Source organism: Protopterus annectens, chromosome 5.part0, assembly GCF_019279795.1.
Source record: "Protopterus annectens isolate FY-2018-M chromosome 5.part0, PAN1.0, whole genome shotgun sequence".
Classification (NCBI taxonomy): domain Eukaryota; kingdom Metazoa; phylum Chordata; order Ceratodontiformes; family Protopteridae; genus Protopterus; species Protopterus annectens.
The window spans coordinates 760756032-760783796 of NC_056735.1; the positions used below are offsets into that span (position 1 = coordinate 760756032).

At 42.2% G+C, this 27765-nt stretch overlaps 1 protein-coding gene across 1 annotated transcript in view; it reads right to left on the reverse strand.

Moving 5' to 3' along the window:
* ALKBH8 (alkB homolog 8, tRNA methyltransferase) overlaps nt 1-27765 on the reverse strand; it is a 1100659-nt gene that overhangs the window by 702108 nt on the left and 370786 nt on the right. The window contains exon 4 of the mRNA XM_044072605.1: nt 23282-23377. Within this exon, the coding sequence (XP_043928540.1) occupies nt 23282-23377 (96 nt within the window). The remainder of the gene's footprint in view (nt 1-23281; nt 23378-27765) is intronic.

A 27765-nucleotide genomic window follows, 5' to 3' on the forward strand; every position in this document is an offset into this window, starting at 1 on the left:
TAATTGATGAAAAGGAAAGGCCTTTATCCAGCATCTCAGTTAAGTATTGCAAAATTTGAGGAATATTTGTAACAGTCGTGTCAATACCTAGTGCCTGGTTCCAAGCACAGAATCTCTTCCATTTTTCTGCATAAGATTTTCTGGTGCTAGGACTCCTGGCCTCCAAAATAACATCCATCACTGCTTTAGACAGAGGTGTGTCTTGAATGGCTACATTAGCCGCCATGCTGCCAGGTCTAAGGTCCTGAGTTGGTTGTGCAGTATCTGACTGTCTTGTTGGGTCAATAAGTGAGGAATTTGAGATAATGTCCAAGCTGGGCATTGAGACAAGCTATTTAGGATTGGGTACCAGTGCTGGCGGAGCCAGTCTGGGGCAATCAGTATCATTTTTGGCTTCTCGTCTGACCTTGAGGAGTAACTTGGGGAGGAGAGGCAGAGGAGGAAAGGCATATACTGTTAGGTTTTTCCAGCTGAGAGATAGAGCATCCACTTTCCATGCTTGCTTGTGATAAGTCCTTGTGCAGAATCTCTGTAGTTGGCAGTTGTGAGGGGAGGCAAATAGGTCTATGTCCGGGCATCCCCAGTTCCTTGTTATCATGCTGAAGACTTGTGGATCCAATTTCCACTAGTGGGGATCCATTAGGTTTCTGCTTAGTTCGTCTGACAGAGTATTTATCCTTCCTGGCAGGAATTGTGCTTGCAGATGTACTTGGTAAGTCAGTGCTGTGTCCCACAAGTTCATGGCTAGTCTGCAGAAGGGGAAGGAATGCATGCCCCCTTGCTTTTTTATGTACCACATGACTGTAGTATTGTCCGTCTTTATCAGTAGTTGTCCTGGATGAAGTTGATCCTTGAAGGCTGTCAGGGCATTCTGAACAGCTAGCATCTCTTTTTGATTGATATGTAGATGCATTTGACTTGCGGACCATGTGCTCTGAATACATCTTCCTGCCATATGGGCCCCCCAGGTATAATCTGATGCATCTGTTGTCAATGTCTGCCTGGCTATGGGTAAGGTGAATGGCTGTCCCGTGTTGAGGTGACAGGCTTTTGCCCACCATCAAAACTCCTGTTGCAGGCAGGAAATTAGGGTAATTATTGTTTCCAGGCTGTGGCAATGTTGAGTCCAAACACTTTTCAGATACCATTGAAGTTTCCTCATATGCAGTCTTGCATATGGAATTAGCAGTATGCAGGATGCCATGAAGCCCAAAGCCTGCAGAATTTTTCTTGCAGATAACTGGGTCTTTGTTGCCAACATTTTGAAATAACTAGTCAGTTGTCTGTGTTTGTCTGGCATGAGATAAGCCATCTGGGCAGTTGTATTTAAGCTTGCACCCAGGAATATTATCTCTTGAGAGGGTACAAGCTTTGATTTCTTTTCGTTTACTGTGTACCCTAGACCTGTTAGTAATCTTTTTACAAACGCCAGATGCTGTAGTAGGATGTCCTTGTTCTCTGCTTGAATAAGGCAGTCGTCCAAGTAAAGATATATTTGTATTCCTCTTTGTCTGCAAAATGCAATTACTGGTGCCAGCCATTTTGTGAAGACCCTGAGCACAGTAGATAAGCCAAAGGGCAGTGCAGAGAATTGGTAGTGCATTGAGCCAGCTATAAATCTGAGGTATCTTCTGCATGATTGTCTGATTGGGACATGCAGATATGCCTCTTTTAGGTCTAAAGTCACAAGCCAAGTCTTCTTGCCCAGCATGGGCAGAAGCTGCTGCACAGTTAACATTTTGAATTTCGGAATATCCAGGAATGTGTTAAGGATAGACAGGTCCAGTATTGGTCTCCAGACTTTGTCCTTTCTGGGTACCAAGAATAGCCTTGAGTAAAATCCTTGTCCCTGCTCTTTCTGTGGTACTTGCTGAATGGCTCTCATGTCCATGAGGGATAAAACTTGTTTTTGTGCCTCTGTCCATTGATTGCGTGGCAGGTCTGGCATACCGTTTGTCCTTGGCAGGATATGAAAGTGGAACCTGTAGCCTTGAGATACGATATTTAAGACCCATTTGTCCTGGGTGATCATGTGCCAATTTTGTGAAAAAACTGCTAGTTTTTCCCCCAAAGGAGCTGCCAGAAGATAAGTGCTTGGTACTGGAAGGGGAAAGTCATTGAGACTGTTTCCTGTATGGCTGTGATTTTTCCTCTCCGCTTTTGGAGGTAGAAGCACCCCACTGTTTAGGCCTGTATGAGCCTTGGGGCTGTGATCTGCTCTGGGGCGTCTGTATCTGCCTCTTTGTGGCCTGTCTGACACTGGAAAGGACCAATTCTTTGTAGGCCAGTTCCTGCTAAATCTGGAAGGCTGTACCTGTAAGAAATCCTTCAATGTTTGCATAGATTTAGCTTTGTCCTCCATTTTCTTCAACACCTCTTCTGCTTTAACACCAAACAAGGTATCATGTTGTAATGGAGCATCTAATAGCTTTGCTTTAACATGATCGGGCAGATTCTATTCTTTTAACCAAGCATGCCTCCTAATGACAGAACCTGTAACTGCGGCCCTGCAGGAGGCCTCTAGAGAATCAAAACCACATTGCAAAGTATGCTTTCCCACTTGTTCAGCTGCATGCAATAAATCCTGCATTTCTTTGTTTTCTGCACATTCTGAATTTGTCAACATTTTCTGTTTAAGCAGTGACATAAGATATTGCTGATATTTAAGCATATGAAACTGACAATTTAAAGCTCTTACAGCCAAGGTAGCAGAAGTATAAATCTTTTTCCCCCATCTGTCCAAGGCCCTTGAATCCCTATCAGAGGGGATAGGGTTTTTTGCAGTGGAAGCCTTGACCCCCTTGGGACCCTGAGACATAGTTTCTGGGTCAGCAGCAGGGTTTTTGTAAAGAAATTATGAGAATCTAGAACCCTGTAGTATCTGTCTGGCTTAACAGGAGCTGGTGGTAAAGAGTCAGGAGACAAAAATACATCATCTACAATGTCTAAAACAGGAGGAATAGCAAGGGGCCTATGCTGGGGTAATAAAAGGAAGTCTCTGAGCCTTTTCTTGGATTCTGAGTAATCTTGGCTCTCCCAATGGAGATGCTCCCTCATAGTATGCAGGGTCTCCCCAAAAGAATAATCCTCAGGAGGTGAGGCTGAAGGGATAGATTCTTCAGCATCAGAATCCTCATAGGGAGGAAGGGAATATTCCTGTTCAGAAGAGGAATCAGAAGAAATGGAAACCTGATCTGAAGATTCATATTCTATCTCTTGCCTAGGTCTCTTATCAAGAGGGGGATGGGAACCCCTGATCAAAGTAATTAGGTCTTCGGCCATTTTAAGCATCTGTTTTTTAGGCATGGAGGCCTGTCCAGGAGAGTGCTGTACTTGTTTTTTTTTGTCTTTAGAGCTGCTTTAGTCTTTGCCTTTGAAGCTGAAGATGGCTTTACATATAACTGTGTAGGCCTGAAAACACCCTCAGAAGCCGATGCCTGCTCAGCGGCTCCGGACCCATCTGAGGGAATATTTTCCGAGTGTCCAATACCTTGAGTTTCCAGTGGCCTAGTCGGCCCCACGTGGGAGTCGGAAGCGGCCTGTGGCTCTGAGGTAGTGGGCGTCAGGGGCTGCGAAAGCTCTTCACTGAGAACTGGCGAACCAACGACAGGCCTAACGGAAGCCTCATCATCGGTTTTGGACCTTAGATGCCTGTCCTTTTCTTTTTCTTTGCACTTTTTATAAACTCCGGTAGTCGGCTGTTCCGACGGCATTAGATAATTGAATCTTCTGCCAAAATAATGAAATGCAAAATGGTACCGACTCTTAATAGTGCGTTGGTTAAATCTAGCACAAAACTGACAACTAGCAACGTCGTGGTCACGGCCTAGGCAAGGAATACAGTAAGAATGAAAATCCTTATGAGGTATTTGCTTCCCACAAGAAATACAATTATTAACTTTTTCTGACATCGGTCTGGAGCAAGAAAAAAGTTTCCCCAATGGGGTACTTAACTTTAATGAAGACTTCGGATCTGAAATTTGAATTTGAAAATCTCAGGAGTAGGCCGACAGGCACTTGTGAACTGCTTTTGCTTCGGGCACCTTGCGTCAAGAAAGACTGAAGAAAATGGCATCAGCTGCATCTTTTATACCTCTGGCGCACTGACGTTAGGGAGGAGGCGACAGCAACCGACGCCAGACCCAGACTTTGGAATGTGGGCTGACTGCAGGTAGCCTGCCAGCAGGATAACCCAATTGTAATGATTACAACAGTGAAACACGATGAACATCTGAATTTTTGGATGTGCTTGTCAAGAAGTCTGAGATTAACAGACTGGAAACCAGCTTAAACAGGAAACCAACTAGGAGAAATTCTTTGCTTAATAAAAACAGTATGCACCCAAAACATATTGGTAAGAATGTTATGAGGGGAGAGATTCTAACAACGATGAGATTAAACAATAGTGACACAGAGTTGACAGCAGCTTTGCAAACCCTTGGGGAAGAGTTTATAGAGAGGGGATATTCCAAGCATGAGTTTGATATGTGTATAGTGGATCTACATAAAGAAAGAGGAAAGAAAGGGAAAGCATACTTTTAACGACAGGAAGACTCAGGAACAAAGATAAATAGCATTGAAAAGGTACAGTTGTGTACACTTATCATAAATGTAGATGTCTGAGTGTATTCACTGTTGCAGCCATTACATTTGGGTTATCTGCTTGCAGGTAGCCCTCAGTCGGCCTGATTAACAAAGTCTTGGGTCCTGCATCAGTTGCTGTCCCTGCTTCCATGACGTCAAGTCGTCAGGGGTATAAAACAAGCAGCCGATGCCATTATATAAGTTTTTCTTGCCCCAGATGTCAGGTGCCCCCCGATGGGAAGCAATTAAATATAAAAGCACAAAGATATACCTCCAACAAAAAAGCAAATACACCAAAAAGGCTTTTAGGCATAGTAAAGGAAAGTAGAAATATAGCCAAATAGCCAAAAGAAGTTAGGGGGCTGGAGGGAGGGTAACCAGGACTGCAACAGTGAATACACTCGAACATCTACATTTATGGTGAGTGTACACAACTGTACTATGTTCTTCATGTTTCACTGTTGCAGTCATTACATTTGGGTAGATTCCCAAAGCTATGGTTGGGAAGAGGAATTTAGATAGCATTAGGGCCAGCTATAAGGCCCTGCAAGACTGCAGTGGCAAAGCCAGCTCTGGATTTAGAGAAAATTGGCAAATGATAATGCTTGGTGAAAGTATGTACAGAACTCCAGGTAGCAGCTTCTAGGATGTCCCTGGTAGGGACGCCTCTGAGAAAGGCTGTAGTGGTAGATGCAGCCCCTGGGGGATAGGTTTTCCATGGTGCTTATATTAGAAATTAATGCGATGGCTTATCCATTTAGAAACGGTTTGCTTTGAAATAGCCTTCCCCTCTGCCCCTGCAGCAAATGCCACCAGCAGTTGTTCAGATTTCCTTTGAGGTTTAGTCCTGTTCAAGTAGAATCTAAGTTGTCGGTGCACATCTAAGGAATGCAGTATCCGTTCCCCCTTATTCTGTGGATTGGGAAAGAAGGTTGGCAAATGAATGGACTGATTAAGAGCCATACTGGATACCACCTTGGGCATGAAGGACGGATTGGTTCTGAGGGACACCATGTCCGCATGAAAGATGATGAAAGGCTCCACTGCCATAAGGGCCTGTAATTCAGATACCCTTCTAGCTGAAGTGATTGCTAAAAGGAAAGCTGTTTTCCAAGAAAGAAATTTTAGGCCTGCAGTAGCAGCTGGCTCGAAAGGAGGTAGAGTGAGTTTCTCCAAGCCAAAGTTAAGGTCCCAGGCTAGGGTTGGAGCTCTCCTGGGTGGTCTCAAATTTCCATCCCCTCTAAGGAACTGCTTGAGCAGTGGATGAGAGAAGAGGGGAGGTTCTGTGTTATAATGAGCTGAAATGGCTGAGGCATGGATTTTAATGGAGGAAAAAGACAGGCTCTTGTGAAGCATCTCAGTTAAGTATTGTAAAATCTGAGGTAAAATTGGGTGTTGCTGCGCTCATCCCTTGAGATTGGATCCAGGCACAGAATCTTTTCCATTTTTCAGCATAAGATTTTCTAGCACTAGGCCTCCTTGCCTCTAAAATGATATCCATCACAGGTTTGCTGAGGGATGGTAAAGGAGAGATTAAGTAATTAGCCAGACTGCAAGATTCAATGTTAGAAGCTGAGGGTGCAGAATCTGGTTCTCCTGCTGAGACAGCAGGGAAGGGGTCTGAGGTAGGTGTCATGGAGATAACTGTGACACACTTTGCAGGAGGGGCTACCAGTGTTGGCGCGGCCAGTCTGGAGCAATCAAAATCATCCTTGGTTTGTCCTGTTTGATTTTTAGTAGTACTTTGGAGAGCAGAGGCAGAGGGGGGAAGGCATAGACTGATAGGTTTTTCCAGCTGAAGGACAGAGCACCCACTTTCCAGGCTTGTTTGTGGGGAGTCCTTGTGCAAAATTTGTCCAATTGGTAGTTCTGGGGAGAGGCAAACAGGTCTATATCTGGGCTCCCCCATTTGCTTGTCAACATATTGAAAATCCTTGGTTCCAGTTTCCACTCATGTAGGTCCATGAGGTTTCTGCTTAGTCTGTCTGCCAGTGTATTTAATTTTCCTGGCAGGAATTGAGCTTGTAGGTGCACTTGGTAGCTCAAGGCTGTGTTCCACAATGCCATGGCTAGTCTGCAGAAGGGGTAAGAATGTGCACCCCCCTGCTTGTTTATGTACCACATAACAGTGGTGTTGTCCGTCTTTACTATTAGTTGTCCTGGAAGAATGTGGTCCTTGAAGGCTGTCAGAGCATTCTGTACAGCTAACATTTCTTTTTGATTGATATGCAGGTGCATTTAACTTGGGTTCCATTTGCCTTGAATGCACTTCCATGCCAGGTGAGCCCCCCATGCATAGTCTGATGCATCTGTTGTTAGGGTGTGGGCGGCAGGGGGTGGTGTGAAAGGTAGCCCCTTGTTTTGGTGGCAGGCCTCTGCCCACCAAATGAACTCTAGGTGTAGGCAAGGTATGATAGGAATCATTGTTTCCAGGTACTGAGAATGTTGACCCATAGGCTTTTTATATACCACTGTAGTTTCCTCATATGCAGTCTTGCATATGGAATTAGTAGAATGCAGGAGGCCATGAACACCAGGGCTTGCAGTATTTGTCTTGCAGATAGCTGGGTCTTTGTAGCCACTTGTTTGAAGTAGGTTGTCAAATGAATTTGTTTCTCTGGCATGAGGTAAGCCATCTGGGAAGTTGTGTTCAAGCTTGCTCCCAGGAATACAATCTGTTGGCAGGGTACTAGGTGAGATTTCTTTTCGTTTATGGTGTACCCCAGTGAGGTTAGAAGTTTCTTTACAAATGCCAGATGTTTTAATAGCAAGTCCTGGCTTTCTGTCTGAATCAGACAATCATCCAGGTATGGGTATATTTGAATATTTCTCTGCCTGCAAAATGCAATGGCTGGAGCTTAACACTTTATGAATACCCTGGGCGCAGTAGATAAGCCAAAGGGAAGTGCAGAGAACTGATAGTGCATGGAGCCTGCTCTGAAGCGTAGGTATTTCCTGCAGGATTCCCTTATTGGAATGTGCAGGTAAGCTTCCTTTAAGTCTAAGGTTGCCAACCAGGCATCTCTGCCCAGCACAGGTTGCAGCTGTTGAAGTGTTAGTATTTTGAATTTTGGGATTACCAAAAAGGTGTTTAGAATAGAGAGGTCCAGGATAGGATGCCAGGAGCCGTCTTTTCTGGGTACCAGGAAAAGTCTTGAGTAAAAACCTTGTCCCCTTTCTTCCGCTGGGACAGGCTGAATAGCCTTGATACTTAGAAGAGAGAGAACCTGCTGTTGAGCCACTGACGACTGATTTGGGGGTAGGTCTGGCCAACCGTTTGGGGTAGGTAAGGTGTGGAAGTGGAATCTGTATCCCTGGAAAACTATATTTAAAACCCATTTGATCTGGGTAATGAGTTCCCAGTTTTTTGCATGCAGGGCGAACTTTCTTCCTAAGGCAGCAGGCAGTTTTAGCAGTGCTTGGAAGGGTAAGGTTAAGTCATTTTGACATTTTTCCATAGGGGGTGTCTTACTACTTCCAGCTTTGGAAGTGGGAGCCCCCCCACTGCTTAGGCCTGTGTGTAGCCTGAGACTGTAACCTAGGTGGTCTGCTGTTCCTGTGTTTGGACTGAGAAGGCCTGGAAGAGACTGGAAAGGACCAATTCTCAGAAGGCCAATGCCTCTGGGAGGCTGTACTTACAGGAAATCTTTAACAGTTTGCATAGATTTAGCTTTTTCCTCCATCTTTTTAAGGACTTCTTCTGCTTTGTTGCCAAACAGGTGGTCTTGGTTTAAGGGAGCATCCAGTAATTTAGCTTTAACATGATCTGGCAAGATTTGCTCCTTAAGCCAAGCATGCCTTCTAAGTACAGACCCAGTGACAGCAGCCCTGCAAGGTTCTCTCTCTTCTAAAGAGTCAAAACCACATTGCAAAGTATGTTTACCAACTTGTTCAGCAAAATGCATTAAATCCTGTAATTCTTTATGTTCAGCACAGTCAAGAATCAACATTATTTTCTGTTAAAGTAGTCCTATAATATGCTGCTGATGCTTTAACATATGATACTGGCAATTTAAGGCCCTAACGGCCAAAGTAGCAGAAGTGTATACCTTCTTACCCCATTTGTCCAAGGCCCTAGAATCTCTATCGGGGGGTAGGATTTTTGGCAGCAGTAGCCTTAATGCCCTTTGTTCCTTGGGAAATGGTCTCTGGATCTGCAATAGGATTCTTGAAGAGGAACCCGAGAGAGTCAGGTACTCTGTAATACCGGTCAGGTTTTCTGGGAGCTGGAGGTAAAGTGTCTGGGGACAGGCTAGATTCCAAGAAGGCATCATCAACAATGTCCAGAACAGGAGGTATAGCTAAAGTTCTGTGTTGAGGGAGGAGTAAGAATTCCCTAATCCTCTTTTTGGAGTCAGAGTAATCCTGTCTTTCCCCGCGGAAATGCTCCCTAAGAGTGTGCAAGGTTTCACCAAAAGAAAAATCTTCTGGAGGGGAAGCAGAAGGAATGGAAATAGTTTGTTTTGAAATGGCCTCACCCTCTCTGCCCCTGTTGCAAAGCGGACTAGTAACTGGTCAGGATTTTCTGAAGGGCTTAGTTCTATCAAGGCAAAATCTGAGCTGTCTGTGCACGTCCAAAGAGTGCAGGATCCTTTCCCCTTTATTTTGAGGACTAGGGAAGAAGGTTGGCAAATGGATTGATTGGTTGAGAGCCACACTGGACACCACTTTAGGCATAAATGAAGGGTAAGTCCTGAGGAGACCCTGTCAGCATGGAAAATAATGAAGGTTTCCACAGCCATCAGTGCTTGTAACTCAGACACTCTTCTAGCTGAAGTGATGGCTAGAAGCAAGGCTGTTTTCCAGGAGAGGAATTTTAACTCTGCTGAAGCATCAGGTTCAAAGGGGGGAAGCGTGAGCTTTTCCAGTACAAAGTTAAGGTTCCAAGCAGGGGTGGGTGCTCTCCTTGGTGGCCTTAAGTTGTTTGTCCCTCTCAGGAATTGTCTGATGAGAGGGTGAGAGAATAGAGGTGGTTCAGTGTTGTAATGAGCCGAGATGGCAGAGGCATGGATCTTAATGGAGGAGAAGGATAAATTTCTGTGGAGTAGTTCTGCTAGGTAATCCAGAATTAGAGGCAAGGAGGGCAGTGCTGTGTCCTCTTCTTTCGACTGAATCCAAGAACAATACCTTTTCCACTTATTAGTATAGGATTTCCTTGTACTGGGCCTTCTGGCTTCAAGGATGATGTCCAGCACCTGTTTGCTTAGAGTTGCTGGTGGGGTATTCAAGGAATAAGCCAGGCTGCAAGATTTAGGGTTTGCAACTGTGGATGCAAGATCCGTTCCTCCTCCTGAGAGAGCAGGTTTGGAGTCTGATGTAGGTGCCAGGGTGGCACCATTATCATGCTGCGCAGGAGAGGGGACCAGTGCTGGTGTGGCCAGTCCGGGGCAATCAGAATTGTTCTTGGCCTGTCCTGTTTTACCTTGAGTAATACTCTTAAGAGAAGGGGCAAAGGGGGAAAGGCACAGATTGATAGTTTTTCCCACTGAAAGGATAGGGCATCCACTTTCCAGGCCCTGTTGTGAGGATTCCTGGTGCAGAATTTGCTGAACTGGTGGTTGTAGGGGGAGGCAAAGAGATCCACCTCTGGGGTCCCCCATTTCTGAATCAGAAGGTTGAAGGTGCTGGGCCCATATTTCCACTCGTGTGGGTCTAGGAGATTTCTGCTTAAGTTGTCTGCCAGTGAGTTTAGTTTGCCTGGCAGGAATTGAGCTTGTAGATGGACTTAGATATCCAAGGTCGTGGTCTACAGGGTCACTGCTAACCTGCAGAGTGGGTAGGAATGGGTCCCCCCCTGCTTTTTAATGCACCACATGACTGTGGTGTTGTCTGAGTGTCCTGGAAGGAGTAGAGGGATGAAAAGCTGTCCGGCATTTTTGCACCAGCTCTCTCTTTTTGGTTGATGTGCAGATGAATTTGACTTGGGCTCCAGTGGCCCTGAATACATTTGCCAGCCATGTGAGCCCCCCCCCCCCAGTCTGATACGTCTGTGGTCAGGGTCTGGGTGGCATGGGGTAGAGTGAATGTCAGTCCCTTGTTGTGGTTGCATGCTTCTGCCCACAAAAGGAACTCTGTCCGTAAACAGGGTATGATAGAAATGACTGTTTCCTGGTCCTGAGAATGTTGGCACCAAAGACTTTTTAAGTACCACTAAAGTTTCCTCATATGCAGTCTTGCATATGGAATTAGCAGTATACAGGAGCCAATGAACCCTAGGGCTTGCAGTATTTGTTTTGCAGATAGCTGGGCTCTGATGGCCATTTCTTTGAAGTAGTCTGTCAGATAAACTTGTTTTTCTGAAGTGAGGAATGCCATCTGGGAAGCTGTGTCCAAGCTTGCTCCTAGGAATGCAATCTTCTGACTGAGTACCAGTTGTGATTTCTTTTCGTTGATGGTATACCCCAAGAAAGTGAGAAGGTTTTTTTACAAATGCCAGGTGCTGAAGTAGCAATTCCTGACTGTCCACCTGAATCAGGCCATTGTCCAAGTATGGGTAAATTTGAATATTTCTCTGACTGCAGTATGCAATGGCTGGAGCCAGGCATTTTGTGAATATCCTGGGCGCAGTAGATAAGCCAAAGGGAAGGGCAGAGAACTGATAATGCATAGATCCTGCCCTGAAATGTAGATACTTCCTGCATGACTCCCTTATACGGATGTGCAGATAGGCTTCTTTTAAGTCTAGGGTAACTAACCAGACATCCTTTGCTAACATAGGAAGAAGCTGTTGCATGATAAGCATTTTGAACTTTGGTACCACCAGGAAGGTGTTTAGAACTGAAAGATCCAGGACTGGGTACCAACAGCCCTCTTTCCTGGGTACCAGTAAGAGTCTGGAGTAGAATCCTTGACCACACTGTTCTACTGGAAAAGGCTGAATAGCTCTGATATTGAGCAGGGAAAGTACTTCGTTTTGAGCCTCTGCCCGCTGGTTTGGAGGAAGGTTGGAAACCCACTTGGGGTTGGCAGAGAATGGAAATAAAATTTGTACCCCTGGGATACTATGTTGAGGACCCATCAGTCCTGGGTAATGGACATCCAGTTTTTTGCATGAAGGGCAAGTTTTCCTCCTAGGGGCACAAGCAGTTGGACAGGGCTGGGAAGTGGATTGAAGAAGTCATTGTGAGCTTTTTTCCGTAAGGAGGTGGCTTACCGCTCCCTGTTTTAGGGGTGGGGGCACTCCACTGCTTAGATCTCTGCATACCCTGACACTGTAGTCTGGGTGATCTATTTCCCCTGGGTCTTGTTTGAGAAGGCCTGGAGGGGGATGGAAAAGACCAGTGTTTTGAAGGGCAATGCCTACTGAATCTAGGGAGTTGCACTTGTAAGACTTCTTTAACAGTCTGCATAGACTTAGCTTTTTCTTCCATCTTTTTAAGAGCAGCTTCTGCTTTGGTGCCAAACAGAGTCCTTATTCAATGGAGCGTCTAATAATTTAGATTTGACATGATCTGGCAAGGTCTGCTGCTTCAGCAAGCATGTTTTCTCAGTACAGAGCCAGTGACTGCTGCCCTGCAAGATGCTTCTAGGGCATCAAAGCCACACTGCAAAGTATGATTACTGACTTAGTTTGCAGAGTGCATAAGCCCCTGCAATTCTTTATTTTATGCACAGTCTGGAAAAGTTTTTGTTTAATAAGTTCCATAATATGTTGCTGGTACTTCAGCATGTGAAACTAGCAATTCAAAGCCATGATAGCAAGAGTTGCAGAGGTATACACCTTCTTACCCCATCTGTCCAATGCTCTGGAATCCCAGTCCGAAGGGGTGGGATTCTTGGCTGTAGTCACCTTGATACCTTTAGGCCCCTGGGAAATGATCTCTGGGTCAGCAGTAGGAGGTAAAGTGTCAGGAGTGAGACTGGATTCCATGAAAACATCATCCACAACATCCAGGGGGGGGGGGGGGGGGCTATAGCTACAGGTCTGTGCTGAGGCAACTCTAAAAATTCTCTGAGTCTCTTTTTGGACTGAGGATAGTCTTGGCATTCCCAATGGAAATGCTCTCAAAGTATGTAAGGTTTCACCAAAAGAAAAATCCTCTGGAGGGGAGGCAGATGGAATGAATTCCTCTGTATCTGAATCCTCATAGGCGGATAAGGGCATATCTTCATAATCAGAAATGTCAGAGTCATCGGACTCCTAGTCTGTAGAACCTGAAGGGGAATGGGTTCTTTGTCTCAGTCTAATAAGGTCTTCAGCCATTCTAAGCATTTGTTTTTGCGGCATCGGGGCATGAGCATGCACTTTGGTCGTCTGTTTTCTAGGCGTAGTGCGTACTCTGGACCTAAGAAACTCAGTAGTTTTGGTTAAAAATGAAGTCGTCTGTTTAATTCGACCACCGGTAGGACAAAGAACTGCTTCAGAAGCCGGTGCCTGCACAGCGGCTCTGGACCCATCCACAGGTCCCATAGTCGAAGAAGCATCGCGCAGCATACCAGACTCCGAATGGGTCTCAGCAGAGGCCTGCGAATCCACTGAAACAGGCATCAGGGGTTGCAAAGGCGCCTCACTGAGTTCCGGCGGACTGGCGACTACCTTAATGGAAGCATCATCGGCAGTTTTTGACCTATGCAGTCTGTCTCTGTTTTTATCCTTACTTTTTTTGGAAAATCGGTAGTCGGATGGCTTACCGAAGCCATTTTAGAATACGGAGATCGAAAGAATTTAGTAACAAAAAGAGCCCGATGACGAATGGTTCGAGCATTAAACAAGGCACAAAACCGACAGCGAAGGATGTTGTGGTCTGGGCCTAAACAGGTGACGCAGTAAGAGTGAAAATCTATGCTACGTATTTACTTTCCACAGGCAAGACAATTGTTAACTTTTTCTGACATCGGTTAGAGCAAGAAAAAAGGATCCCCAAAGGGGTACTTAGCTTTAGAAGACTTCAGGATTATTCAACGGAAATGGAAAACTTCAGGCAGCCGCCGACCGGCACTTGCGAACTGCTTCTGCTTCAGGCTCCTCCTCATCAAGAAAGACTGATGTAATGGCGTCGGCTGCCTGTTTTTATACCCCTGACAACCTGATATCAGTCCAGGAGCGACAGCATCCAACTCAGAAATACTAAGTCTCTGGTATTTGGGCCGACTGAGGGCTATCTGCAAGGCAGATAACCCAAGTGTGATAACTGCAACAGTGAAACACGAAGAACATCTGTACATTCTTGATATACCGTAACTAATAAATCAAGTATGTATAATAACTGAAGAGATTAAAACATACAAGCACACTAGTAAACTATTTACAGTATATATTAGCTTTTGGATGAGTTCAACAGCTTAACGATGATTATGTTAACTGCATGAAGGAAAGTTCTGACATTGCTAGTCATTGTTCCTAAAGCATTTGCACATGGTTTCCTTATAATGGTGGTTTCACAGTGTTTTTAGCAATGCTTCTTTTCCCATTACTGTTTTGAATCTTGGCCTTAAGAGTGTAGTATTATTTTCTCACTTCCCTCAAGGAATAAACATATTTTCTAAACATTATTTTGGTTCTTATTTGGAGCAGTATCATAAGTTTATTTATTTATTTTACATTTGTTGACTGGGATAGTCCGACTGGATGCATGTCCATTTTCAGCAGAGGCCTGGGGAGAAAAGCTCCAAACAAGAGTGAAGTCCTGTCACCTACAGAGGGTAATCTGAGGACAGGAATGAAGGAATAAATGTGGTTGCAATGGAGGAATCACTTTAGAATTATACCTGCAGAAACCAAATTAATCTAGAAAGGAGACCAACTTGGAAGCTTGTATGTGGTGTGAAAATTAACTTGGACTTTGCCTATGAAAGACTGTTCCCCTTTGTTAACAGGACTCTTGGACTTTGAAAGAAAGAAGACATTTTGCTTTTTTTTTTCTTTTGGTGTATGTGTTTGTATGAGAAGAGTCTGCACACCAATGATTTCTGTTTGACTTTACACTACAAAGTACAGCTGTGTAAGCAACACTTTCCGTAACACTAGATATTCAAATGCCTCATGGCTGCAGTAGCCCTTTGGCTACATGGATCGTATCCTGCCTAGGATAAAACTTCCAAGATTTACAAAGATCTGGCTCCTTCCCACAACTTCACTCTGGCTGTTGATTGGATACCCCTACATACACAAGTATGGGGGTGACAGGTGAGAGTGCGGCTATTGCAGCAGTGAGGAATTTAAACATTTACTGTTACGGTAAGTGCAACTGACACAAATGTACTATGTTCATCATTTGTACTGCTGCAGTAGGCTTTTGGCTATATGGGCTGACTACCAAAGCCTACAGAAACTAGGAGGAGAAGGAGAAGGGATAAGGATCCAGGAGGCCCCGGAGAATGATCCTAGCAAACCCAGGAAAAAGAATGTAGTTTGTAAAACTTTGTAAAGGTATGAAGATAGGACAAAGTTGCAGTCTCTAGAATGCTTCTGGAGTATACCCCTTTCCAATATGCCACTGAACATGCCAAGACTCTAGTGGAATGTGTCTTGATACTGTCTGGCTCTCAAACTAATTTACTATGGTGGGTACAACAAAAAGCAATAGTCAAGGACAACCATCTGGGAATAGTCTGTTTTAACATTTTTCCGTTCTTTGTCCCATCATGAGAAATAAAGATGATCAGTTTTTCTAAAGGACTTAGTTCTGTCAGGAGATACTTTCTGATATGCCTTTGCAAATCCTTTCTCCCTGGTTCTGAGGATCTGGATAAAATACAGGGAGACTGATGGCTTGATTTTAAAGTAAACTCTGAAACAACACTGGATATAAAAAAGGGATGTGTTCTTATGAGACCCTGTCTCTCCGTAAACCCAGATATTGTTGACCCACCATGAGGGCCTGCAGCTCAGATACTCTTACTGTAGATGTCAGAGCAATAAGGAATACCGCCTTTAATGCAATGAATCTTAAATCTGCCCGATGAGCTGGCTCAAAATAATACAAAATTAACTTTTCCAGTACAAAGTTAGGATCCTAGGAAGGAGCCGCCTATTTTCTGGGAGGCCTAAAATATAAATCCCCTTTAAGAAACTATTTTACAAAAAAAGAGAGGAAAGGGAGGATCCATCATGAATTGGCCAACAGAAGTACCTTGATAGAGGAGTACGACATGCCAGAAGAAAGCAACACACAAATATTTCAGAACCAATGGTACATAATCCCTAACAGGACCTTGCCTATTGGTTAGGCACCAACTAGAAATTATTTTCCACTTGCCAACATAAGATTCCTTAATAGAAGATTTTCTTGCCTCCTTTAGTACCTGCTGCGCATCCTCATGAAAGAGGTGCCTAAAGGGAAGCAAAACTGAATCATCCAGATGGTTAGTTTAAGTTGTTTGGGACTGGGGTGTTATCAAACACCCCCTAACTTGTAGGAGTAGATCCAGTCTGTAAGAACCCTTATGGTAACTGCCCTTGGCAAGTTTCATTAAAAGGGAACACCAATGTTGCCTGACCGAAAGGGAGTCACAACAATGATAGCTAGAGAGTCCTTATGAATCTTCAGAACTACACTGAGTATCACCGGAAAGGGTAGAAATGCATAAAGGAGCATCCATGACTAAGGGAATGAAAATGCATTGGTTTTCAGAACTTGCTTGCAAGGATCACTGGAGCAGAATTTTTTCAATCGCCAGTTTTAAAAGGAGGGAAATAGATCTATTTGAGTTATTCCCCACAACTGGATCAACTCCTGAAAGACTCTTTTTTTTCAGTTTTCATTCATAAAGGTCCATCCTGGTTCTGCTTGTCTGCCACTATACTTTGTGCTGACAGATCTTAGGATGTTTGGAGGGCTAAGGGGTGTCATAGAGCTACTTCCCAAGCCATCAAAATCAGCCTGCACAGAGGGTACGACCTTGTACATGCTGCTTGTTTATGTACCACATCACCATGGTGTTGTCAAAAGTCATCAGAAGAGGTCTTGGAGACAAATGATGATGACGAGATTTTAAGGCATGGGTCACAGACAACACCTCTTTGACATTTATGTGCTTTGGTCCAAGTTCCGCAGGCCTTGCACGTTTACTCCACTGAAACTGCTCTCCAAGCAAAATATGAGGTATATGCAGTTACACACTGACAGGGTATCTAAGAACAGAAGGGGGGACCTGAATTTAAAACCATTTGTTCTCTCCACCAATGCAGCTTCTTTTTGACAAAGCCTAAAACTGGAATCGGATATTCTACAGGCCTTGCATGTTTACCCCTCAGAAACTGCTCCCCAAGCAAAATATGAGGTGTCTTCAGTTACAGACTGACAGGGCATCTAAGGAGAGATGAGCAGACTTGGATTTAGTACCATTTGCTGTCTCCACCAATGCAGCTCCTTTTTTGACAAAGCCTAAGACTGGAATCAGAAATTCCAAAGGATGAATATGCTGGATCCATGTGTTTTTTATATATCACTGAATTTTTATAAATATATATATATATATATATATATATATATATATATATGGATTCACTTCATAACACTGAAAACTCAAAACACTGAAAATTAGAAAACTTCATAATACAGAAGACCAAAACACTGAAACCTCAAAACATTGAAAACTCAAAACACTGAAACTCAAAACACTGAAACTCAAAACACTGAAACTCAAAACACTGAAACTCAAAACACTGAAACTCAAAACACTGAAACTCAAAACACTGAAACTCAAAACACTGAAAACACGTATCATGCATATACTGAGTTTAAACAACATAAATCATAGCACTTTCCACCAAGTGTAAGTAGGGGGGCAAGCCCCCCTGCACCCCCCACACCCCCTGCTACTTAAATATATCAACTCCAATATTGCACTTAGTGTAATGAAGTGAAATCTTGGAATTGATATATATAAGTAGCGGGGTGTGTGGGGGGGCTTGCCCCCCTACTTACACTTGGTGGAAAGTGCTATGATTCTATGATTTATGGTGTTTAAACTCAGTGTATGTATGATATGTGTTTTCAGTGTTTTGAGTTTTCAAGATTTTGAAGTTTCAGTGTTTTGAGTTTTCAGTGTTATGAAGTGAATATATATATATATATATATATATATATATATATATATATATATATATACATACATACAGATATAAACTGTCAAGAGAAAGCACGAGAATTCTGTGTGACAGAACCAAGGAGGATTTTCGTACATTTACATTAATACAAAATTGGTAAGAAGAGATGAAACCACGTAGAGGACTCTTGACAAATGGGAAAAGAGGCTGCAAAAATAAATAAGAAAATATGTGAATGTCATTCAGTCTGCAATGAGCTATTGCTGGATCTACACACTTTGTAAACACTCTTGTAGATAACCCAAAGGGTAATGCAGAGGCCTAATAATACAATCCAGACACAACAATTCTGAGAAATTTACTGAAGCCTATGGCTATGGAAATATGATGAGAAGCATTTTTTAGATGTAATGTTGCCATGACACTCAAAGGAGGTATGAAGGAGTATTTGAAGGGTCAGAATTTTGAACTTTGGCATTTTCACATACAAAATGAGAGAGGAAAAGATCTACAACTAGTCTCCAAAAAAGGCTCTGTCACTGGCAAAATAAACATTCTGGAATAGAAGCCTTTGCCCTTTGCTCTCAAGGCATTAGTTCTGACTCTTAGGGTGGGCAAATGATGAAGAACCTGAGGAAAACCTCCGCTTAGTTCAGAGGATGGGGAGAAATTCCTCTGAAACAAGGCAAATGGGTTCACTATCAACTGTAATCCTCCCGAAATACTTAGCATCCAAGAGTCTAAAACAATCTGTTTCCAAAGGGAAATGTAAAGGTCAAGTTGCTAGGACAGATTTTGTGAGATATGAGCAGGAGGAAGGGAATGTATGATACAATGCTGGTAAAGTCATTCTGAGGTATTAGACTGTCCATTTTTGGAACATTTCCTTGTTTCTTGTTGTTTCCCCCATATCATCTCTCCTTTGCTCCCCGTTTGCCTTGAGTTGGCAGGGATTGCTTATTTAGCTTTTAAAAAAGGAAGAGAGTCTTGGAAGATTTGTAAAGGGAGCTTGAAAAATCTTAGGGACTCTCTGAATATTCCTTCTCTTTTGTCAAATTATCTGAGGACCCGAGTAGCACATGGGCAAATATAACTCACTTATCTAATGCAGAATTCAAAATTTCATGCTTTACTTCATCAGCAAACTTTTGGTAAGATACCCAGGAATATGTCTAAAAACTGCAACAGTAGCAGTGACCCTAGACACAGAATCTGCACAAGCATACACACTCTTCAAGGCATGCTTAGATACTTGAGAAAGATAAGAAACAGTAAGATTTTGAAAGGCGCTATCCCTGAAGAAAGTGAGGCATACTATTCCCTCAAACTGCCTAAATAAAACATACATGCCTGACAGGAAGAGAAAATTCTCTTACTAGCTCTGTCCAGCACCTTGCCTTTTTTGTCCACTGGGGGGGTGTGGTATTGACTAAAAGTATGTTGGCACCTGGAAAAGAGGTAAATATTGCAGCTGGATCATATCCAAGACGAGTTTTGCTAGTTTAAGGTAGTTTATACACTATACCCATCTTTTTAGGACAGAAGGCTGAGATTCAAGATAATTACAGGCAGCATTAAACATGTCCTCCAAGGCTGACAAAATGGGAGAGAATGATACAGAAATAGGTATATCCACTTGCAACATATCATGATGTCTCCTAATTTAAGGACAACCACAAAAATACATTAATTATTCTGGAAATATTGTGAAGGAGACAATTCCTATAAGAAGGTTGTGAGGAACAAGTTTCCTCAGAGTCAGAGTCATGGTCTAGTAAGCCTTCAGAAATAGTAGCTCAGTCTCTGTCTATGTCAGAATCCTCAGAAAGTTTTCCTCAGGAATTTCTTTAGTGACATTGACCTCAGGTAAGGATTTTTGAGTATCAGGATTAACAGTATGTAATAACTGACTTATTAACAGTATGTAATAACTGACTTGCTAAGGTAAGAAGATCATCTTTCCTAACAGTCATCATGTCTTCTAATGAACAATGTCTAACTTTGATTTCAGTATTTTGAGACTAGAATGTCGAAACCTCAAATACACGAAACTACAAAATCACAAAAGATAAAAATATTGAAAATAAAACACAAATAAATATCCAACCCTCCCCCAAAACAAGACAAACAGTACATAACTAAAAACAAGAACACCACCATACGTTTCTGTAAGGGGGCAAGCCCCCTGCACGCCCCACTCCCACTACTTATATATACCAACTCCGAGGTCACACCAACTCGAAAAAAAGAAACAAAACACTTCCCTTCCTTGCCCTACACTCTCACTGCAGAGTCATATTTACACTCACTAATGACACACACTACACATGTACAAAAATCATCACATTCAGCACTCAGACACATACACTCTCACCTACCTACTCCAACCTACGTCTATAACTCCCAACAACAATTAAACATTAATAAATTTCAACCAAAACCCTTAGAAATTGAACACCTACCTGAAACTCCGTACTAATGAACACTGGCTGCCATACCACACAACCCTTAAAGAGACAGAACATACTCAGTTACACACCACAGTAAACTTAACACGATTTTGGAAAACTGAGATTCAACATAGTGCAGTTTCTAATAATTGCACCTTCGACATTCTGGTCTTGGAATACTGAAATTCAAGATTTCAGTATTTCCAGATTAGAAAGTGGACCCATACGTGTGTGTGTGTGTGTGTGTGTGTGTGTGTGTGTGTGTGTGTGTGTGTGTGTGTGTGTATATATATATATATATATATATATATATATATATATATATATATATGTATATAATCTATATACACACACACAACACCCTGACTGAAAATTGACTATAAGATGGTAGTTCAGCCCTTTCAAGCGGTCTCTTTCTAAGGTTATCCAGAGAAGCATCCCCTGCTGTGTCTCCCTGACCCAAAGATGATTTTCTCATGCCAGGAACAGCCACTGGAAAAGCTGAATAGGGCGTGGGTGAGTTCACTGTGGATGAAAGGATTACACCAGTGTAACTCAGAGAAGAAAGTGAGCAGTCTGAGGAAAAACTGTTGGCCTCTATGCTTTTTAAACCTGTCTTTAAGAGAAAGGGGAGTAGGACCAACCCAGAGTCATCAGACCCTTAAGTCTACTTTCATGCTCTGGAAAAATCATGAAGAGGGTAATACTGGATAAGTTAGTATTAGAACTGGAAAGGTTGGGACTTGAAACAATATATCAGTATGCATACGCTGAAAATAAATCTATTACCACCTGTAACATAATGCTCTGTAACAATATAACAGCAGCTATGAATGAAAAATTTGAATAATGAGCTTGCTTTCAAGACTAGAGCAACCAAAACGGACCAGCTGTGAGGATGTATATATATTTATTTATTGCTTCAAATCATATCAGCAATGGACAAAACCATGCTGAATAGACAAACCGGTTTCGGCTAATATAAGCCTTTTTCAATGCCAAATAATCCAAAAAAGTAAGACATCACAATTGTGAGCCCTACTTATAGTCCCTCTCTTAAAGAGGCAATGCCCAAATTGAATACAATACAGTAAATGGTGAAAAATTAAAATAATTTAAACATCATGTCGTATAATATATACATATTTCAACCCATATGTTAGAAAATGTATTGTGTTGTTGGACAAAAATAATAAATAAAAAATAAATAATAAATAATAAAAATAATATAAATAAATAAAATAATAAATAATAATAAATGGATTCTACAGTAAATATACCTATTTAAATATACAGCTGGTCCGTTTTGGTTGTTTTTGATGGTTTGCTACTTGGACCGTGCTGTAGATCCTACGTGCGTGAGCTTTCTGGGTTTGGTTTCAAGACTAGAGGCCATATTCCAAAAAGACTTGTTCTCGGTGTAAGTAACTTAATCCAGTGTAAGGCCTATTATAAAGCAGGCTTATACAACAGTAAGTCAATCACACCAACAGCACGTCCTTTAGAATAGGGCCCCTAGCTACTTTTCTTTTTCAATTTTTGTTACAATACAAATGGATTTCTAGGCATCCTATTTAAATAGATCAGCTGCTGAAAAGCTGTTTTGCTGGCTTGTTTGCAACAAAGCTACTTAGTTATAAATAACAAAATAAACAACAGTAAGTGCTCTGTAACCTTTATGTTACGATAAATGAAGTCTCAGCCTTCTCCATTAAAGATTATGGATGTTCTGGTGTTAACACACACAAAACCAATAACCAAAAAATGAGGAACCAATCAAAAAGGTATCTAATAAACAAAACAGACTGGATTTCAAAGACAGAAAAACTGCACTCCTTATTGGCTAGTACATACAAGCTTAGCGCTCCACAAGACATGCATTTTCGTCCAGGCACCTCCCAGACTTCATCAGAAATTACACGGAATGTGGAAACCCTGTTTAAATAGTAATAGGCTAACACTTAATAACCAATTAGTGGATAAAGCTATACATACAACACAAATCACATATTAAAAAGATGAAAGGGTTTCTTAAAAATATGAAGACATTTCTAAAACATATAAAACATCAATCCTCAGAAAAAATGTAAGAGTATAAATAACAGGTCTAATTAAAAATCATAATTTAGCCGCCCTGAGTTTTAACAGGGGTAACAAGGAAATGTGATCGTTTAGACCCGGGGATTTACTGGCATCCAACATTATTTGCCAGTAGGTTTCACGATAAGCCAACTTAGATTCCCATGGGCCTCCCCTGATGTCCCTAGGTACTACTTCTAATGCAAAAAAAGTAAAATTAGCTCCCCCACAGGTTAATGTTTGTCTATATAATGCATTGGAAGAATTGCACTTCCTAATATCATTGAGGTGTTCATAAATTTGACGTCTCATTTGCCCCTCTGTTTTACCTACATAAAACCCCTCGCATTGACCACACGAGGCAATACAGACCACCCCACAACTATTACAGTTGGTGTATGTATTGCCTAACAAAGTTTCGTTTCTTCCCTTAAAATAAACACTTTTTGCGTGGGCAATGCGGGGGCACTGGGGACAAGAACCACACCTATACTTCCCTTTCTTCCTATGGGAGGGTACATGGGTGTTGTTGTTCTGTTCAAGCATGTCCTTAATGTTCTGTCCCTTTCTCTATATAAACTATATATAATCATACGCTGAAAATAAATCTATTACCACCTGTAACATAATGCTCTGTAACAATATAACAGCAGCTATGAATGAAAAATTTGAATAATGAGCTTGCTTTCAAGACTAGAGGACATATTCCAAAAGACTTGTTCTTGGTGTAAGTGACTTAATCCAGTGTAAGGCCTATTATAAAGCAGGCTTACACCACAGTAACTCAATCACACCAACAGGACGCCCTTTAGAATAGGGCCCCTAGCTATTTTTCTTTTTCAATTTTTGTTACAATACAAAGGATTTCTAGGCATCTTATTTAAATAGATCAGCTGCTGAAAAGCTGTTTTCCTGGCTTGTTTGTAACAAAGCTACTTAGTTATAAATAAAATAAGCAACAGTAAGTGCTCTGTAAGCGTTATGTTATAATAAATGAAGTCTCAGCCTTCTCCATTAAAGATTATGGATGTTCTGGTGTTAAAACACACACACACACAAAAAAAAAAAAAAAACAAATATAAAAATAAAAATTATGTGGAAAATGCATAAAACTAGCAGCCAAAGCATTAAGAAAAGCAACTGGGTCATACACAGTTGAAGAAACATATTTATTTACCTCCAGGCAAAGGTTTATCTTTATCAATATTATTATTATCATAACGGAATTCATATCCATAGTGTTTCACTTTTCGGTGCTTCAGTGACTTCTGGGCTAGAGAGATCAAAGAAAAAAATCAGCACAGTGTAAACTACTAATTTTAGTCTCTAAACTCAAAACTCTGATGTGTCTATGACTTGAACTTAACAGGTACATTTATATCTTTGCACATGATACACAGCGATTTCAGTACAAGTTTTTGAAATAGAAGCTATTACTAACTTTGACCATTCATGTGATAAATTACATATACTGGCTATTTCCTTTATTCTGATTATTCAGTTTTAATTATTTGGTGGAAAATTATTCATATTCACAAAAATAAACACAAGTTCTTCAACCATGCGGCTTGCTCATTGTGAATCAAACTAAAAGTCAGATTATAAAAAGAAACGGCACAAAAAACTGTGGAAGTGTAGGTATGAAAAAATAAAAGTGACAGCCACCATACTCTATGCTCTGCTAAGAAAAGAAATACAAGTCAAGCAAAGGATGCTTTAAAAAATTATATCACATACTCACACAGACACACACAAATAAGTGATGAATTCTAAGAGGAAAATAAAATACAATTAAAAACATATCTGAAACAGGTGCTGTATGCATCCACAGTAGATCTCTAAGGTGTTCCCAAACAGGAGAAAAGTACAGTTTTGTACCTACCATAAATGTAGATGTTCGAAGATCCACATTGCTGCAGTCCTAACACTTGGGTAGTCCGCTGTCCCAGTCGGCCCGAATACCAAAGTATAAGGCTGACGTCGGTCAAGGCGCATTTGTCTGACATCAGGACGTCAGGGTACAAATGCGCATGACCGACGTCATATCCTCAGTCTTTTCTTGCCCCAGATGTCAGAAGACCCTAAAAAGATAAGGCCAAAACCAAAAACACCAAACACTCCTGTACCTAATATATGTACAATATATACAAATTTACAAAAATAGAACCCCACCCACACAACCACCCCTAAACACAGAGGGGAAGGAGGGAGGGTAAATTGGACTGCAGCAATGTGGATCTTCGAACATCTACATTTATGGTAGGTACAAAACTGTACTATGTTCTTCATCTCACATTGCTGCAGTCCTACCACTTGGGTAGAATCCCAAAGCAGAGGTAAGGGAGGATGGCTAAACTATAATGAAGCAGGAGCTGCCAAAATGCCCTGCAACACAGCAGTGGCAAAACCAGCCCTGGATTTAGAATAGAGAGGAAGGTGGTAATGCTTGGAGAAAGTATGCACTGAACTCCAAGTAGCTGCCTCCAAAATATCCTTAGTTGCCACCCCTTAGAAATGCTGTTGAAGTGGCAGTAGCCCTAGTGGAATGAGGCCTAATCCCAGCTGGAATCTCCTTGCCATGATGGGAATAACAGAATGCAATGCAAAACCCAATCCACTTAGATATAGTTTGTTTTGACACAGGCTTGCCCTGAGAACTCAAAACAAAAGAAACAAACAACTGCTGAGACTGCCTAAAATCCCTAGTCCTGCTTAAATAATAACGCAACTGCCTGTGTACATCTAAAGTGTGCAAAATCTTTTCCCCCCTATTTTGGGGATCTGCATAAAAAGTAGGCAAATGAATAGTTTGGTTTAAAGCCACACTAGAAACCACCTTAGGCATAAAGGAAGGATTAGTACGTAATGATACCCTATCCTTATGGAAAATCAAAAAAGGCTCAACCGCCATAAGGGCCTGCAATTCAGAAACCCTTCTTGCAGAAGTAATGGCCAACAAAAAAGCAGTCTTCCATGACAAGTATTTCAATTCAGCAGTAGCCGCAGGCTCAAAAGGTTGTAGAGTAAGTTTCTCCAACACAAAATTGAGATCCCAAGCAGGAGTAGGAGCTCTATTGGGGTCTTATATTCTTTGCCCCTCTAAGAAATTGCTTGAACAAAGGATGAGAAAACAATGGTGGGTCACAATTATAGTGAGCTGAAATTGCTGCAGCATGAATCTTAATGGAAGAGAAAGACAAACCTTTGTCCAATAACTCAGTAAGATATTGAAGAGCCACACTCAAATTAGGCTCAGAAACATCCAAATCCTTTGCTGCACTCCAAAATAAAAATCTCTTCCATTTTTCTGCATACACTTTACGTGTACTAGGTCTTCTGGCTTCCATAATCACATTCAAAACTTGTTGAGGAAGTTGAGACCTGCTGTGGTTCAAAACAGAATATGCCAGGCTGTTAGATGAAGAGAGTGAAGCTTGACATTGAGTAGATGACCGTCCCTCTGAGACAAAAGGTGTGGAATTAAAGGTAAAGGCCATGGAGGCTTCCTTACCAGATTCCTCAGTAATGGGTACCAGTGTTGCCGAGGCCAATCTGGAGCCATCAAAATCATCCTTGGCTTGTCTTGTCTGACCTTTAGGAGTACCTTTGGGAGGAGAGGCAGAGGTGGAAAGGCATACACATGAAGATTTTCCCAACTGAACGAAAGAGCATCCACTTTCCAAGCTGTGTGATGAAACCTTTTCGTGCAAAACTTTGGCAGCTGGTGGTTTAGTGGAGAAGCGAACAGATCTATGTCTGGAGTTCCCCATGACACTGTCAATTTTCGAAATACATGAAGATCCAGTTTCCACTCGTGAGGATCCATGATTTGCCTGCTTAACACATCTGCTAAGGAGTTCTGTGCTCCTGGCAGAAACCTTGCCTGAAGATTTAGCTGCAAGCTGAGCAGTCTCCCACAAAATCATTGCTTGCCTGCATAGAGGATAAGAATGTGTTCCCCCTTGCTTGTTGATGTACCACATGACAGTTGTGTTGTCTGTTAGAATCAACACCTGCCCTGGAAGAAGTAACTCCTTGAAAGCCAGTAATGCAAACTGGACTGCTAACATCTCCTTCATGTTGATATGTAGATGCTGTAGTCTGGCAGGCCACTTGTCTTGTATCCACTTTCCATTCAGATGAGCTCCCCAAGCTATGTCTGAGGCATCTGTCGTTAGAATCTGACTCGCCTCTGGCCGGGTCACAGAGAGTCCCTTGTTTAGGTGACATTCCTGAGCCCACCACAAAAATTCCTTTTGAATGCAAGGTATTATTGGAATGACAGTGTCCAAATCCTGGCAGTGCTGTGTCCATACATTTTTAGATACCATTGCAGCTTCCTCATATGCAGTTTGGCATTGGGAAGCACCAGAATACAAGATGCCATGAACCCTAAGGCTTGAAGGACTGTCCTTGCAGTCAGCCTGGACTGAAGAGATAGTTGATGGAAGTAAAGGGAAAGATTCTTTTGTTTGTCCGGGGTTAAAAAGGCCATCTGGGCTGCTGTATTCAGTCTCACACCCAGAAAGCACATGTCTTGAGAGGGTACTAGACTGGACTTTATTTCGTTCACAGAATACCCCAGGCATCTTAGCACTGCTATCACATATTCCAGATGCTGAAGAAGCTCGTCCTTTTCTTGAGCCAGAATCAGACAGTCGTCCAAGTAAGGATAGATTTGTATTCCTTTTAGCCTGAAGAAAGCTACGACTGGAGCCAGAACTTTGTGAATACTCTGGGCGCAGTAGATAAGCCAAAGGGCAATGCAGAGAACTGATAATGGGAATTTCCAGCTCGAAACGCAGATACTTCCTGCAACTGAGTCTGATAGGCACATGAAGGTAAGCCTCCTTGAGATCTAAAGTTACCATCCAGTGATCTTTGCCCAGCAGAGGTAAAAGCTGTTGTAACGTCAACATTTTGAACTTGGGAATGTCCAGATAAGTGTTGAGGATAGACAAATCCAAAATTGGTCTCCACGTGTTCCCCTTTTTGGTACTAGGAACAGGCGAGAATAAAATCCTAGGCCCCTTTCTGGCACAGGAACCGGCTGAATGGCCCCTATCTGGAGTAACAGAGAAATTTGCTTGTGAGCCTCTTTTCTTTGTATAGGAGGAATGTCTGGCATGCCTTTGAAAGGAGGCAAGGTATGGAAATAAAACCTGTAACCGTGGTGAACGATATCCAATACCCATCTGTCTTGGGTAATAACACTCCAATTTTCTTTGAAAAGTGCCAGCCTTCCTCCCAAAGGTGCTGCCAGACGAGAAGGCTCTGGCAGCTGAAAAGGCAGGTCATTGGGTCTGCTTACGAAAGGACTGACCCCTGCCTTCACCAGAAGACTGGGCAGGTGAACTCCCTGTTCTAGGCCTAAAAGAACCTTGAGCTCTGCCCCTACCACGTCTAGATCTACCCCTAGACTGAGAATCATAAGAAGGATATGTCCACCCCTTAGTAGGCCAATTTCTACTAAACTTTGGAGGCTGAACCTGCAAAAAATCTTTAACAGTCTGCATAGACTTAGCCTTGTCCTCCATTTTCTTTAAAACTGCTTCCACAGGCGCACCAAATAACACATCAGATTGTAAAGGAGCATCTAAAATCCTTGTCTTTACATGTTCAGCTAAATTCTGATCCCTCAGCCAGGCGTGCCTGCGAAGA